Source organism: Epinephelus fuscoguttatus, linkage group LG2, assembly GCF_011397635.1.
Source record: "Epinephelus fuscoguttatus linkage group LG2, E.fuscoguttatus.final_Chr_v1".
NCBI classification, from domain to species: Eukaryota; Metazoa; Chordata; class Actinopteri; order Perciformes; family Serranidae; genus Epinephelus; species Epinephelus fuscoguttatus.
The window spans coordinates 4,399,230-4,417,147 of NC_064753.1; the positions used below are offsets into that span (position 1 = coordinate 4,399,230).

Here is a 17,918-nt window from a genome sequence, read left to right on the forward strand (position 1 = left end):
TATCAAGTTGGAGTAGCCACAATCAACAACATAGCAGAAACACCACAACAGGAAAACATTTCCTGTTATATATGTGTGTATATATATATATATATATACATGTATATGTATGTATACACTGGCGCCTACGCCTATAGGCAAGTAAGGCAATTGCCGTCGGTCGCAGCGGGGGGCGGTGACAAAAAGCTGCGGTGAAGTCGGACAGTTTCCCGACAGTTTCCAGCAGCCTTCAGTCCGTACAGGAAGTCACAGACACACTAACATCCTGTCTGGAATGATGTCAATTCATTAAAAAAAAGTGATCAGACCCATATATCAGTTTGTTTTCAGTCTCCAGTTGTTTTAATTATGATAGATTAATTTAGGCTATTAAAATGCTTTACAGGTGATCTGTAGTTTATGTTCATGGTTTATCCTCCATTTGATATGAATTCTCCTGTAAATCAGCATCATATCAGTTTGACCTGTCCCCTCAACTACACAGGCTCAGAATAAATTGTGTTTGACTGTAAGGTTCATATTTTCAGGAAAAAAAATACAAGACAACAGCTTTCATTAAGGCTCAGTCAGATACAGTCAGGGCTTCACATCTGATGTTATTTTAAGAATCCTCACATACCACTGACCACAAGTCTCTGTGTTGATAAATACTTCAAAAAACAAAACAGTCCAGTGTTAATATACAGTGGACTACGTATAGTTTATGATGAATGTATTTAGTCTCTGATGACTAAACTTCGCGCTGGGGGCAGGTGTCCCACATTGTCCCTCACAAACCTACACCTTGTCCCACATTTGGTTTATTGGGACCTAGTCACCCTACCTACAGTTGTGACCAATGCAGCGTTAATGCAGAGCCCTCCAGCGTTATGTTGCTCTGGACAGTTGAAAAAAAATGTGACACTTCTGCCTTTGTTATCAAATTTGTAAATTGTTAAAATGGTATTTGAATGTCTCATTTCTTTAAATTAATTGGTCCTGTGACATAGCATTGAGACTCATAATCAATAAATTTATTGGAATATGTTGTTTCTGTTTTTTTGCACATCCTTACTCAGGTCATATTTTTTTTTGTCTTTTATAAAGACCACAAACGGTTTTCAAGAACTTGTTGTGGTCACCACCTCTAGGGGGCGCTCTAACCTCCTCTATCCCATAAAATGTTAGGGCAAACACGTTGGGCTCTAGTTTCCCGGCGCAGTGCAGGGTGGCTCAGGGTGGTGAACCCCGCGCAGAGCTAGTTTCGAGCAGCGCAACCCGAGGCACGCTCAGTTTGGTAGTTTGGCAGACCGAGGTGCGCTGACATGGGTGTGGCGGTGCAGCAGGGGGAGGTGTCGACAGATCCAGCTTGGCACAGTGACAGTTTCGTGCCAAAAGGCTTCGCCGAAGGTGCGCTAAAAGCTCGCCAACTGAAACCAGGTCTACTGTCAGCGCAGGGGGAGCACAGCCGGTGTAAACCAAAGTTTGGCTGACCGGCGGACAGTGCACACACGTCACCAAAACCTCACAGGCAGGTTTCCAGAATATCAGGCACATTAACGATGCAATAAATACCCAAAAAAAACACTATTCAATGCAACTATCTGCAATCAGCATATAAATGTATCTCTATATCGACTGTCCCGTCACATCTGATGTCAGATCAAAGGGGATTGGCACCGTTTGGCACGTTTGGCACGCGTAATGGAAACCCAACCTGATTTGATTAACACAGCTGCAAACTTATGAGTTCACACCCCTCTCAGCCAACCACAAACAGCCACAGCATCAGATAGGGAGTATATATTCAGCATCTGTCATCTTAGAAAAGTCAAAAGAAAAGAAACAAAGTGAGACTGCGAGAGAGAGAGAAACGCAACATTGATTTACAATTGTGGTGACCTCCTCCCAGGCTACCTTTGCATCATCAGCCCGTGGAGGTCTGCTCACAGTTCCATATATTCCGACACTGCAAGCTTGGACCTCCCGGACCAAAACATCAGTTTCCTCCTGGGAGAAGTTTGGCCGTCTGACGCTGCTGCTCTCTTCTGCCATGGTGAATTGAGTAAACTCTCATTACGCCTTCGCGCGGCGCATTTAAGGGCGAGGAGAGGGGCTCATTTGATTGGTGTGATGTGTGTAAAACCCACTCCACGCCTTCTCTGCTCCCTCTTTCCGACTTGCGCCGGTAGGAGGGACAGAGGTGGGATAGAGGAGCAGCTGCGCCAGGCACACAGTGTGCCAAACTTGCAAAATCCGCCTGGCCACACCCAGTTGGCGAAGCGCAGGTGCGCTGCGCCTCTGCCTCGCTCGGTCTACGAAACTAGAGCCCGTTGTGTTTGAACCATAGACTGTAAAAATAATGGACATAGCCACTGTGACATCACCCATTGGTTAGTTTGAAATTATTAAAATGTGAGGTGGCAAAAAATGAGTTGTTATGGTTTTGCCGTCAGCTTTACCAGTAGCCTGACTTAATTACTGTTTTTGTATGCATCGTTTTAAACATATTTTTCAGTGTATATATTTATGCAGTTATTGCTGATAAAGATCATATTTGAAGATGGAAGGTGCCTTCTATTAGACTAAATACACAAAGATAGTGGGACTGATTGCGTTGTCAGCTCATGGCCTCTGATTGGCCTCACCATAGTAGGCATCACTTGCGTGTTTAAATTTTCTTGGTTCTTTTACCTAATCTGATGAAAACATTATGTATCTAATAAAGTTTATATCAAGTAACAGGACAGTGTGTGGGAATTCCCTTTTCTTCGCCTGTGGACACTTCCTTCCTACACACCTGTCTTCAAGTTTTTGAAGGTGTGCATGGGCCTCTATATTTGAAAAAAAAAAAGAACACAAAACTAGGCTAACATACACACCCACAAAATAAACAATGAACAGTTACTGATACCTCATATTGTGTATCCACTCAGTGATTACTTTGTCTTCAGCCATTTCCTTATGTATTCAGGGTTTTTTGTTTTGTTCCCCTAAACTCTGACAGCATCATAAACTGTAAAGGCTCTTCTGGTTTGACCTCACCTCAGCCTCTGTTAATTCATGAACACTGCTTGTTATTCTCAGTTTGTGCGATTTACCTTTCTATCTGAATCTGTTTGTTCTGCTTGCAGTGAAAACAGAGAAATAGGCCATCTTTACATGTGCAATGTAATTGTTCACATCACTGAATGAGCGAGATTATATTTAGCACTGAAAGTACATATACAATGTATTACATAACACACCTGTAGTTTTTATATTGATGTTAGATGCTACATTTACTCAACAAAGAAACACAATCACAGTTTTCAATCCCTTGAATAATGATTGGGATGTTTGAATAATAAATTCAAAATTTAGAAATTTTACAATACTGATGCTACAGTGCTACTTTACCAATACTAATATCACTACACGCACTACTACTACTTTCACCAGACTCTAACTCTCCATCTTTGTGTGCAGTGGAGGGACATTCCCAGATGATGATGGCTCTCATCAGCAGGTGAAAAACTCACTGTTTGTGGGTGAAAGTGAAAATCGTGGAATGCCCCTCCTTGACAACAGGATCTGGGGCCTCGGGGGTTCTGACCTTATTGGAAGAACTCTGCCACGTGGCATGTAAGTGACTTTATTAGCATGTTGTTTTGGTTTTACAGCCCACAAACTCTACTCTCATCATCTGAATTTGCAGCTGCATCAGTGTGTGTGTGTGTGTGTGTGTGTGTGTGTGTGTGTGTGTGTGTGCTTGTGTGCATGTGTGTGTGTGTGTGTGTGTGTGTGTGTGTGTGTGTGTGTGTGCGCGTAAACTGTCTATATGGAACATAGTGAACTTATATGAATGGACAGTGAAAAAGAAGGAATGGTCTGATGAGCTGTGCAGATTTCTCTGCAATGACAACTTGTCAATCCTTTAAAACTGACATGAATTCAAACTGACCCTAACTGCTGTTCTTCATGGAGAAGCAAAGTGAGAACATTTGACAGCTACTTTTCCTTAGCCAAAGTATATTTTAGGTGGAGTCCCAGTTTAATAGAAACGGGCTGTGTCAGTCAGACTTGGTATGCCAGAAATCAGTCCTAGCCCACTTAGCAGAGAAAAGGAGGGAATGTCTCAAAAGCTGTGTTACAGTCCCTCCAGGATGTTGCGATCGGAACAGTTAATGCAATTTTAGCCAATCCCTTTTAATTCTGCATGACCTTGCAGTTTTGTCCAATCACCACAACTTCACCACAAATTTGACTATTTAAAACATTCAAATCTCAGTTAACATTGAAACATGCATTTAAAGTTTTTAGAAAAGCTGCTATAATATCAGGTGTTTCAGGCTGTAGCAATCTTAGAAACAGCCCAGAGGGCCAGGTAGTGCCAGAGATTCCTTTATTGTGTGCGAAAATTAGAACTCCATGCTTGATCTTAAAACCGATGGGGTCAAGGGCTGTAATGCCATAGTCTACTGTGCCATGGCCAAGAGGAGAGCTTAGTGTGTAGTGACCAAAGGATTGCCCTCAAAGCCAACCGTCAACAATGTACAGACCCAGTGTAATGATAGCTGCTGCAATTGGTGCCCAAAACAAATTTCCCGCCTGGGACAATAAAGTTTATCTTATCTTATCATAACATGGTTGGTACCAATGGATGCCTTAGGTCCTCTAGTTAAATACCTGTGTCTTCACTGTAAATTTAAAACTCAGCCCGATACAGCAAGTTTTATTTGGTAAAAATTGAGTCTGCCCCACTTCTCACCTTCAGCTCTGCCTGTCATACCTGGTGCTCCATTTACGATTTTTTTTTCTTTTGCTGCCACGTCATCGTTGTCTTCCTGCTTCTTTCACCTTCTTGTTCTCTCTGTATCCTGGTTTTTCTTTGAGGAGCTCTCGATTTTTGGTGAGGCATTCAGTCGGGGCTAGGCTGCAGTCGGCCTCACAAGTTTACTTTAGCAACACTTGTGTGTTCTGCACACCTGATTTCCTCTGTCAGATGGACCGCACCACTTCACAATACCTGCGGGGAGTGGGAGTATCAGATGGCACACTGAAATGTGTTTTAATAATAAAAATACATTTAGTTATCACTTAAATACATATAACTTGTACTGTCAGTGATTTAAGTAAATTGTTGCACTTCATCCCATTTAAGGGTCAGCCATATACCTGTTCATGCCCCCCTCACCCACTCCTTGACTTTGGGCTGGGGTCATCTGTTCCCTTTGATCCCCCTTAGAGTGCCCTGCCATCTTCTATTTCTATTCTTTCTCAGAGAATCAAATGTTAATAGAAATGTTTTTTGTATATGCTATGCTGGCACACTATCGTGGATAAATGTTACAGAAGACAGAAGAGTGTGACAAAGACAATTGTTACTGAAAAAACAAATCTGGTTTATGTGCATACGAAGGAAGGAGGCAAGCCTTTCCAAGTTTGGATGAAAATGTATTTCGTAGACTAAAATCAGTTTACAAGACCAGTTCTGCTGTGGCAAATAGTCTTTAAACCTTCAAACATTGTCCACAGTGAGTGGTGAAGGTACATAAAAGTCAGTCAATGGACCCTAGTCCTGAACTACAAACATATGATTCAGGTCAATAATATCAGTATAAGATGGGAAACCATGCTTCTTCTGTTGAAGCATGGAGTAGTACGCACATTACATTGCACTAGATCATCATAATACTACTTATGCGTGTGCAACAAAACCCTGAGTGTAAATTGCTGATGGGTTGATGTCCGTGTGATCTATGTTTCCCTGCAGTGATTTTCCTATCCGGGGCATGCAGATCTATGATGGTCCCATCAACATGCAGAACTGTACATTTCGGAAATATACAGCGCTGGATGGACGGCACACCAGTGCCTTTGGCTTCAGGCTCAACAACTCGTGGCAGAGCTGCCCCAACAATAACATCACTGACATCATCTTTGACCAAGTACCTGTGAGTCCATTTCTATGTGAATTACACAAAACATCTGGACTGATTTTCCCAGAGATATTAGTGGAAAACAGACAATGTGCTTAGAAATGAAGTGAGAATGTAAAGATTCTTACATTAGAGAAGCAAGCTTTAAATGGGCTCCAGTCCTAGACTATTTGGTACTATAAAGGTAAAGGTGAAGTTTTTGACCCTGAGAGGCAGTATGGATCAAATGGGTTTTTTTTGTGAGTGGGTCCCTGTTTTGTTTTTATCATGCATGTGCATGAGCACACAGGCAATGCAATACACATTCCACCCACTCTTTTTTTCTCTCTTTTTTTTCAGTTGGTTTTACAGCTGTTTAATGAAGAGGGAAATACATTCAATTATTTGTTTGTTCATGAGACAACTCCACAGGGCACCTTTATATTGTGAAGGGACAAAATGCAATATGTAACTTTTAGAATATGTTATGTGTCTAACTATTGTTAGTTGGTAAAACCAAAAAATATTTATTGAAAGCTGAAAGGTTTAAGACTTCAAAATTTAGACTGTTCCAATAGCAGGGTTGACAACTTTGGTTTCCTGTCTAGAGTGAGACTTAAATGGATACTTTGCCAATTTTCAGCCAAGTCTGTGTGAGGAGTGTGCAGGGGTGGATCTAGACTCTTAGCAGAGTGTGGGCAGAACTTTCTCAGGGGCCCCTGTGACTAAGTCATTTTAAAGCTCACAACTGTAAATCAGTGTATATATCCATATACTATGCATAACGTGGCACTTGTTGACCCAAGCTAAAATATACAGTAAAGCCACTTTGTCAGACAAGCTTGTTCTGAAGAACAAATAAAGAAAACAGATTGCCAGTCAAGTTAAAATGTTTCAGCACTAAGAATGGCACTGTGCTGATTTAACAGCCAGGTTTGTAGTAATACTGCAATGCCAGATAGTATCACAAGGTGGTGCTTTCTTTTTGTTTTGTTGTGATATAACTTGAGAGTTGAACACAGTGTCACCACACTACTCCCACCAACATCAACACGAGACGTCTCTGAATAGTAATGAGTTATATTGACTATGTTCTACTACTGTAGAACATAGTCTGTATGATAAGAGAGGATAGTGTCATGGAGACCTGGCATGTATAGTCGATGTTAAGTAGAATAAAGTAACAGTGTTGAAACCTCCATTTCATGGTCTGTTGACTCTGAGCTGATCGGTTATCCCGGAGCTTCTGCTAACCAACCCATGCTGCTAGCTCTCTTCACCTTAAACTCCCATGTTAGGGAGAGACAGCTGATTGACGGCAGTGGTGCTGAACAGACCAAATGTACTGTCTCAGTCAGTGCCATGTCTTTACACACAATCATAAACATAAGCGGTCTACAGCACTATATCAGGCATATTCTAACACAAAGTCCATCTGCAACACTGCAGGTAGTGACACAGACAGGTGCTGAGATGCAGGAAACATTCTGACTGACTTCTTTAGAACCAAAATGTAAGTTATTAAAGACAGATTTTTTTTTTACTTACCAGTTGTTGTCCTTGCTCTATCTGCTAGTTTAGTTTAGATATTAGTTTACATATTAGGTGCGGTTACATGATGGCTTCTCATTCGGAATCAAATAAATCTGAATGAAATTATTCAGATTTAAGGTCTTTCCAGGTAGTTTACATGGGAAATATTCATTCCAAATGAGGGTTTACACGGGAGATCAGATTAATCATCTTTATTTGGGTCTACGCAAGGTTTGGGGCAGGGAAGGTTTCTGATTGGATAGGAGGTGGGGCAGTGTTACGTTTACCGGAAGAAAACACTGTAGTCCTCGTTCCGGATAACAAGATGCTTGACGATGCCTTTCTTAGTGCCTTTTTCAGGCTTGTTTTGCTTATATTCTTCAAGCAGCAGTACGACAACAACCTTGTTCTGCTAATACTTCGTTTTTTGAGGAGGAGAAGGGAGGTAGAAGGTCGAAGAAGGGAGATAGATGCTTTGGCGAATGGAAACCGGTGAGTGCTCTGTGTCCAACTGCTCTATCTCAGCCCATTGCTATGCACGCTGTATACGTCATCGGCAACGAGCATGCGCAGAAAGAACAGAATGGCTGTAATCGGGTAGGAGGTGTATACAAGACAGAAAAACTCTTCCATTCGGGTTCTGAAAAGGAATATTCCACCCCTGTGCACCCGATTAGATTTTCTTTCGGGTTGGCTGTTTTCATTCGGGTTGAGGTATTTACAAGGAGCATTTCTATTTGGGTAGGGCCTCCAACCCCAATGCAAAAGGAATACATGGCTTCATGTAAACGCACGCATTATGGTTCCTTTTCAAAACTTTTTGCCACTCTGTTCTTGTCAGTATTTATCTCCCGCTCCACACACAGCAAAGTGAGGTTTGACAGTCTGACCTCATCCATTCACAAGAGCAAAGAGCTCTTAATGAGCCCCAGGCAGCTGGAACTTGGTTTGGTGCTGGCATTGCTGAGGGGAATGGATTGCTCCATTTAAAATAATTTAAACAGCAAACCGGAGTGGATTGGAGCAAGGCTTATGTACATTTACGTTGCAGCTTAGTGACGTCTGTGCCCCAGAATCCCCATGATGCATGGCGTTGAAGAGAGTAGTTTTTGAAATTAGTTGTTAAGTTTGCCATTTTTCTGAAATACAAATGTTACTCTAGGATTTATGGTATTTTTAATGTGTCTGCTCAGAACATAGTGATTTTTGTTGTTATTGTCGTTCCTGTGCTGGTTTACAGTAGTAACCATGAGTGAGCTAGCTGTTACATTTCATGAGACCAGCTGAATCTGCATAATTGGCAGTACATGTATTCAGACCCCTCTAGCTACTCTTTCAAAAAAGCGACTAGTGACAAATTTAGCGACTTTTTCTGATGTTATTGAAGACTTCTGGAGACTCTGTTGTGAGAGCACCTGTCATTCTTATTCTTTTCAACGAGCAGCGGATGCTGCCGTGCCGTGGGCTCCTCTCTCGTCCCAAAACACTCACAGACGGCCCAGTCCTCCCTCCCAGCTGCAGTCAGAGCAGGAGACGTTAACCCCTCCACGTCCAGCGCGGAACCACCACTAGCTGATCCCGACCTGGTTTACAGTCAGGGCGGGATTCATTCATTCATCTTCTAACTGCTTCATCCTCTTGAGGGTCGCGGGGGGGCTGGAGACTATCCTGACATCGGGCGAGAGGCAGGGTACACCCTGGACAGGTCGCCAGACTATCGCAGGGCTGACACATAGAGACAGACAACCATTCACGCTCACATTCACACCTACGGACAATTTAGAGTTATCAGTTAACCTATTCCCTAATCTGCATGTCTTTGGACTGTGGGAGGAAGCCGGAGTGCCCGGAGAGAACCCACGCTGACACGGGAAGAACATGCAAACTCCGCACAGAAGGGCTCCCACGCCCGGGATCAAACCGGCAACCCTCTTGCTGTGAGGCGAGAGTGCTAACCACCACACCACCGTGACACCCTCAGGGCGGGATGTAAATGTAAAATTGTCTTTGTCTAATATAAATCACTGAAAGAAGGTTCATTTGTAGTTCTAAACATATTCAGGGTGGGTTTTTTTACTCAGTTTTTGTCTCTCCCACGACGTTATTCCTCTCTCCTACACCAGCCATTACAATTACATGCATATGGACAATTACGCAAATTAGGCAATGACGTGATTTAGCGGCTTCTAGCGACTTTTAGGACAGCCAATAGCTACTTTTCTTACTGAGGAGTTGGCAACAGTGCAAGATAGCCTCGCGTCACCAGGCTCTTCAAGCGAAGAGCCTGGTGTCTATTCACTCTGAATTTTGTCTGGATTCTGGTTCCAGTCTAGGGAGCGGATGCGGTATTCACCAAATTCACCAAACTAAAAGTGTTCACCATAGTAAAACTTTAAATTCTGGCGCACCATCGATTTGGGGTGATGAGGGGTGTAAGAAAATCGATTAACTTAATGGCTTGGGGCTTTTCTTGTAAATTATATTCTTTAAATTAAAAGTTTCACCGCATTTTTATTAGCTTGGTGCTTTTATTTTTACGGAAAGGCACATCCATCGAATTCCAGATCCTGTGTCACTCGCCCTGGTTCCGTTTCCTTACCAAAACGGCCACTAACGGCCCCAGACTAGTGCGAGGAAGCCACCTTCCAGCCATCTATTGGACATCAACAGTGACCACTATTGACAGTGATTAAGAGAAAACCTATCAGGAGGCCCGTACTAGGTGGGGGCCCTGGGGCGGCAGCAACCATGACCACATGGCAGCTCTGCTTATGGGAGTGTGTGCAGATGAAAACAGTTAAGGCCCCCCAAGCCACCAGTCCTCAAAGCTCCCTGCCCATCCACGGGCCTGCAATGTGTAATCATCTGGCAGATTTTTGCTCACAGCAGGGACAGGAAGTTTCTGCCACTGCTGGCACTAAATATAGCGACAAAGTCACTAAGTTGGCAACACTGACTGCTGGCACCACAGCAGTAAGGCAAACTGTTCATTTATACAAACTCCTGACACCGCGGTGACACAGACCTAATCGAAAATCAGCAAAGCATCCCTTTGGATCAATTCACCATCAGGTCACATTCATAATGTATACAGCTCTGGACCTGCAGAACCTTGTTTAAAACAAAACAAGCTCTATTTTGATGCTTTTTTATGCACTCAACCAAAAGTTAACATTCATTCAATATCATCATTCAACATAAATACAGTTAACTGGTTTTCCAGCTTTAGTGAACAAATGTTTAATGATAGTGATGTTGTGGAGTATTCTGTTTTACTAACAATTATCAGTATCAATATTTTTAAATTCACAAGGAAAGTAAGTAAATATATTTCAATGTTTCAGTGATTAAGATGTCTGCTTTGAATGGAAATGAGATGCCAAAGTACTTGAGGCCAACTTAAGTACAATTTGGAGGTACTGCAGTATTTCCATTTAATGCTACTTTAATTCCTCCACATTTCAGAGGCAAATATTGTATTTTTACTCCACTAATTTTTTTGAGTCACTAGTTACTTTGAAGATTCAGATTTTTGATACAACATATGAAATGATCATATGATTATAGACATACTATACACATAATAATTATAATTCAGTAATATTATATCCATTATTCTGAAATGGGCCATTCTACATAATGAGTATGTAACTTTAAGATTTTGAAAACAGGAGTTTTACTTGTAATAGAATGGTCACACTGTGGTATTACTATTTTCACTTAAGTAAAAGATCCAAGTATCATCTTTCACCATTGGATATTAACATTAGTTTATTGGAATATTAAACGGGTTTTCTTTCACTCACTCACTCACACACACACACACACACACACACACACACACACACACACAATTTTCAGACACAGTTCATGCAGTTTAGAATGAGCACCATTCAACTCTCTGTCATTTTCTGTCTATCTGTCTGCTGTCTATCTGTCAAAATGTACAATTTTGTTATCCTTAAATAAATTTGTCCAGTTGTTTTTTTTAGGTTATGACTTTGGTGAGTCTTTATAATGTTTTTCAGAAGAAGGTTGAGATATTAAAGAGTTAGGGAGCGATCACACCGAGATGAAACGCTAGAAACGCGACGCCAGTAAAATCATTGTTTTCCTATGATACGGCGCGTCTGACCGGCGTTCAAGCGTCTTTTTGAGGCATTCTGAACTGTCCTCACCATGACCCCATTTAGTGTAATCTGTAGGAGTTCAAATCAGAATAAGCCAATTCACGGTAGCCTACAAATACTTTTTGGTGATAACTGAAAAAACGGAGCCTTAACCATTTTTTATATGTTGTAGAGAGAAGAAGCAGAGTACATTTGGAAACTTAGTAATTTAGATGTGATCATAATTGATGTATATGGGCATAAAGTACCCACTATGTGCAGCTGCAAATGTATGCCTTTCACTCCATCCCTCTTCTGTAGATCACGTCTCGGGTGTTTTTTGGGGAGCCGGGTCCCTGGTTTAATAAGATGCAGATGGACGGGGACAAGACAACCATCTTTCACGATATCGACGGCTCAGTCAGCGAGTATCCAGGAGCCTTCCTGGTTAAAGAGGACAACTGGCTGCTCCGGCACCCCGACTGCATCGACGTGCCCAACTGGAAGGCAGCTATCTGCAGCGGCCACTATGCACAGGTGGGTAATTCATTCTCACAAATCAGTGTTTACAAACTAATCTACTTTCTGTTACACCCTATTTGGCTGTTCATGTATTTTCATATTACAGTCAAAGTTCTTTGAAATCATAAATAAGTTAATAATCCCTGTTCTGTTTGAAATGAGAAATCAGTCATGCACTGGTTGTTTTGCAGTGTGTATAATCACATTAATGATGTTGGTAGCTATCAGGAAAATAAGCAATGCCAGAAGAACTTTTGAACAAGAAACAGAATATTTATTGTTTGTGATTTTTTTTTCGCAAATAAGGTTTTTCTAACATTCAGTGAGTTGAATGTTTGAAATTTGCATATTTTTAAACAGAGGATTATATTAATCAATGTGTACACAAATCGAGTCAGTACATGTTTTGCCTAGCTCACTGCAATGATTGGAAGAAGGGGAAACTGCTATAGCACAGCCCTTTCAAAGTGCCTACCAACAACAAGTCATCTTACTTGAAAGTTGTATCTAAAGCAAGTGTATTTTACTTTGCTAAACAGATAAAGCTGTAGCCACAGAGACAGTTGGGACATAATTTTAAATACTAGAAGGCAGCATAAGAGAAGCACAAACAGGGAAGAGCCATTAAGTCAACAAACTAATTAATGTCAGTTGTAATGTCAGCAAAATCCATCTGCCACAATAAGCTACTGGTCATACCAGACCAGCTAAGACTTTAGAGGCAAAACCACTGAGTGTTTTGAACTGGGTAAGGGTGTATTTCATTGCTTATTAATCCAGCGTTTCATTGGTACAGTACAAGTTTGTGTTATCTCCTCTTTTAAATGTTTTTCATTTTTTATGGTCAAAATTCTGTATAAAGCTGAAAATGTACCAGTGCCGCCGCCCTGCAGCACTGCATTGCAACATGCATCAAGCGCCACCCCTCGCACACATCAGACGTGTTGCGCTGCAGCTCATTAACAGATGACCACACAGTTATTACTACTTTTACAGAAAGATCTGTCTTCCACCTCTGCATTGGCTTTAAATCATGTGTGAACAACCACTAATTAAAGCTGATATCTCACCTCAAGAGCCAATCACCAGAGCTTTGACTTGCCAGGCAATGTTTATTTGGCCAGGGTCTTTAAAATGTCGGGACTGTGGTTGTTTAACTAGGGATATTTCTCGTCCTCATCAACGAGTCTGTCCTCATCCATCCTCATCACACATGAGACAGAGCAACAGCAACAGAGTTCTCATCATCCGTGGTGAGGAGAGGAGTTTAGCTGCCATAGGAGCAGAGAAAAAGAGCTACTACAGGAGCTGGTATGTACAAGCAAAGAGCAAGTGGGGGACAGTGGCATGAAGTGCGGTGGGGCGACATGTCCAGGACACGTGTTCACACATCTGTATTAGGTTGTACATTGAAAATAACAGGGGGAGTATTTTTTTGATACACGCTGTTCACCGCTGGTGTGTTTTGGCCCTGAGTCTGAATGGCTAAATTGATGAAACACCTACACCAGGGATGTTGAACATTAGGTGCTTGGCCCACACCAACTGAGTCAAGGGGTCATTTATATCAGAGAAAATGAAAAAAATATATATAATGATACTGGATAAGGCTATTTAAGATTTTTGTCCAAATATTAGAATCATCTTTCTAACTCTATGGTCGGTTTTCCTTAGATCTACGTCCAGACGCGTAACCCTGCCAACCTAAACATGCACATAGTGAGGGATGAGTACCCTGATCGGCCCCTGACACTAGAGGGCGCACTGGGGAAGAAGAAACACTACCAGCAGTTCCAGCCAGTGATCACACTAGCCAAAGGCTACACCATCCACTGGGACCAGGCGGCGCCTGCTGAGGTCACCATCTGGCTCATCAACTTCAACAAGTCAGTGGACACATGGGCCACGCTTGTGTCAGCATACACAGCACACAATTATGACCAACACCACCTTTACACAAAGCATGTTTACAGCAGGTACTGTCTGAATTGGATTTTTGCAACAAGTGAGAATCATTTACCTTATTTATCATGGACAGCACACATAAATTAACATTAGTCAAACTGATCATTTTTATTTGCAGATTATAGAATAGAGATAAGACCATAGAAGACCATATAAATATCATGACTTGACAACACAAACAAAAAAGACATAAGATGAAAAAAAGGGGACAAAGAAGACAAAAAATAGAGCAAATAACATACGGCATGTAGACTTTAGATACAATTAACAGTGATAAACAGACTGAGAATATTATTAAATATCATGCTGCCACTGGTATTTCTCAAATGACCACATTTTTAAATTTCTAACAAAAGTACCACAGGTTGTTAAGTCTCTGACATTAGTGTGGGTTCCAGCCATGTGATGCTCGGACTGTATTGTGTGCCTGTTTGTAGTCATTTACCTTTGAGTAGAACTCAGTGACCACCTAGAACAGGAGTCCTCCTTTTCCATGGGACTGTGGTGTGTTTAGGAGTGAGACTATAATTACTTTTGTATTTATAGCTGTGAATGTGTTTTAAAGAATTAATTTCAAATGAATTTAAGCAGATGTGTTTTAGTTGAAGCTGCTGGATTTTGGACACGGTTGCCCCCCTGTCCTCTACCACTGAAACTAGTCTTCAGTCCATTACACTCCACTTTGCAAGGCAGTAAGTTAGTCGTTCAGAGATAGACTCAGTTTGCATCTGAATGCCTGGTGTGCCAAGCGAACATTTTTCCGTTGAAAAGATGTTTAAAAAACGACTTGGTCACCGGGGAAAAGACGTTCAGAAATGGTTCCAAAAGTTTTTTCACCAACTATTTGTGGACGTTGATTGAATGTTCACATTAAGTGAGATGTTTCATCCTCTATAGTGTGCAAAACCAGAGGCCAACACCTTTGGCATACAGCAACATACAAACAACATAGAGAATAGTACTGTATCATATATGTTTTACCCATAGTCATGTGGCTCATACTGCAATTACAGAAATTGCAGTTATACTCAAAGATATATATCAAAGCCTTGATGGACATTCACCCTTTCATCAATGACAATATATTTATTTTTAATACTTGTTGTATTTACAGGTTTCCACCATATCAAACTTCTTCCTCCAACCTGAGGGACCTTGCATCAATTATGTATTTTTCTATCTCACTGTAATTGTATCTAAAGAGCACTTTCCATGTTATATTTAAATTGTTGATTAATAAATACAAATGTATTGTAGCATGTGTCACATGGTATTCTCTATCTCATAAGTAGAAGTGCTGTTATAGTTGTCATCTTAAAGCCAGAGCCACATTTACTGTTTTATATTACAGTTGGAGCATTTTGAGGTTTAAAGGGAGTTTAAAACAGTGATGGTGGAAAGACATTCAGAAAAGGCTGAAAAGTGAAAGTTTTTCTTCCGTTGATTGATCAGTTACGTTTACAGTTAGACCAAATTTGGATGTGATTTCTTAGTTCAGCTCAAAAATAACGATAGACTATTATTTGCACACTGTAGAGGATTAACAGTGAAATATGGTCTAAATGCGAACATTTAATCAACACTTTAACTTTTGAACCATTGTTGAATGTCCTTCGACCTTTTTAAAAAAAAAAAAAACAAAAACAAAAACACATCTTTTCAACATAAATTTTTTTTGCTGGATCTAAGTTGTGGGAAAAAAAATGATGTGGTGGAAACTTGTAAATAAAAGAAGTATTAAAAAGAAATATATTTTCACTGAGGAAAGGATGAATGTCCATCAAGGCTTTGATATGTCTTTGAGCATATCTGTCATTTCTGTGATTGTAGTATGAAGAGAGTACCATTCTCGTTATTGTCTGTATTTTGCTGTCTGCCAAACGTTTTGGCCCCCCTTGTTTCCACATCACTTTGCTGCAGCAACATAAAGCCACTTACATGAGCAAGCCAACATTACAGACACACATGCAGTGAAAATAGTCTGGCAGCATGTTTATGTTTACTGGTGGTCCAGTGCTGTGATACGACAAACGAGCATGCTAACACCAAGCTATCTTGGCTCAACAGCAGCCTCAGCATAGAATAAAACCAATAGTAGCCTACTTCTGGTTTACTTTGTTGAAATACAGTAGCACAGGTACTTCTAAAATATGGGTAGAGGAGTCCTGTTTATTTTGTCAGTTCACTCTCCTCGGTCCGACAGTCCCAGTGGGCCACAAGATGTCTGTGCATTTAAACCAGTTGAAGCTGTAATGGCAAGTACTTGCACATTACAGCAGTAAGATAAAGTTCTTATTTTCCATGAATGATGCAGAATCACATCATCATCAATTACTAGAAAACTGACAGTTAACTAACAAAACTAGTGCTGCTTCCATCATTGCAAGTTGACTCAGGCCAGCTGAGCTGTTCGACTTCGACTCTTTGATACTTCCCCTGCAATCTTCTACTCTTGCCTATTTTTGAGACGCGCAGCAGCTCACCTCAAATAAGCCTATGTAGCCTATTCTGCATGCGGCAATGTGCACCAGATTATGATCCCCACGCTATGACCCCCTTACCATAATGAACTGTTCGTAACATAATACTGTTAATGAAAAAGAGGGTTTGAAAGAGAAGTTCCAACCCTGCTTAGTAGTCCCACACCTCCACTCCTCCTGGCCAATCACTGCAAAAAGTGTACAGTTGGTTTCAGAATTTCATTTCCTTGTGACTTAACCATTCATTAATTGGCTTAATTGCTATCCAGTTATAGAAAGAATACAGTTAAACATAAGAAAATGTTGGAAATGATGACATGGGAAGTCGGCTGACAAGATTAATTTGGTTTTAAACACTGATCCCTCCTTAAATGTTCCACGTCCTGGTCACTCAGATAATTCATGGTGAATGATGTAAACTGATGAGGGCCTTCAGCTCATTCCTCTCAAACCCTCTTTTTATGAAGATTCACCACAAAAATGGGGAGAGCCTCACTTTGTGCTCCTCCCTTCAGATGGTGTCAACAGTGCGGCCTTTGGCTATTTAAAGTAAATAAATCTGTTGTCATTTTAAGCACGTCAGCTATCCCCAGTGGTCCAAGTCCACCCTGCTATAGACAGTATGGAGCCAAAGCTGTGTATTTCCATCAATCGTGCATACACCAATGGCCCCATCTACAGTTCAAAGAGTAATACTGCAAGTAAGAGTGTTTCTCTCCACAAAGAGCTGAAATATGACTTATTTTTTACTTAATTTAAGAAAGCAGCAGCAGATGGTTTGTCTTTTCTTGCCTTGTTGGTATAATATATTAAAATGCAGCTTAGAGCAGACTCTGTAAAAAGCGTTAAATAGATAATCATCTTTTAAATTGTTGGTCTTGGAAATTAATTTTTGAATTTGACGGAGTTTATGTAGTAGGTTTGAATTTTTAGCATGTTGAACTTTTCTGTTTTGTCCCAATTCAGCATATTTTGAAACATTATTTTTAAATTAGAGCTGCAACCACCTTTCTCTGAAAATAGGGAAAGAAAAATAGGGAAATGTGTATGCTGCACATAAAAGCCATGCAATCATCTGCTCAGAGTGGTGTATGAATTAAAGATTTTACAAGTTGTATTTGACTGCTTATGTATAATTTGGGAATATTGAGCTATGCTTTTAGAAATTACATATGTTTTTACTGTAGCTATACAAGATATTAAGGGTATATGTTAACCCAACTGGTACTGTTAGCAATTAGTATTCCATTCACCTGATTTAAAAATCCATGTGTAATGCTATCCTTTAGTGTTTCTACACCAGAATTTTTTTCTATTAATTGATTATTCTTTGGTCTATTAAATGTCAGAAAAATATGAAAATGCCCATCACAGAGATCCAGTGTCTTTGAATTTCTTGTTTTTACCAGTTTACATAATATTTAAAAAAA

At 40.7% G+C, this 17,918-nt stretch overlaps 1 protein-coding gene across 2 annotated transcripts in view; it reads left to right on the forward strand.

Moving 5' to 3' along the window:
- LOC125904965 (cell migration-inducing and hyaluronan-binding protein-like) overlaps positions 1-17,918 on the forward strand; it is a 430,780-nt gene that overhangs the window by 382,104 nt on the left and 30,758 nt on the right. For both annotated transcript variants that reach the window (XM_049602687.1, XM_049602695.1), the window contains 4 exons: positions 3,448-3,603; positions 5,735-5,915; positions 11,843-12,058; positions 13,718-13,929. In XM_049602687.1, the coding sequence (XP_049458644.1) occupies positions 3,448-3,603; positions 5,735-5,915; positions 11,843-12,058; positions 13,718-13,929 (765 nt within the window). The remainder of the gene's footprint in view (positions 1-3,447; positions 3,604-5,734; positions 5,916-11,842; positions 12,059-13,717; positions 13,930-17,918) is intronic.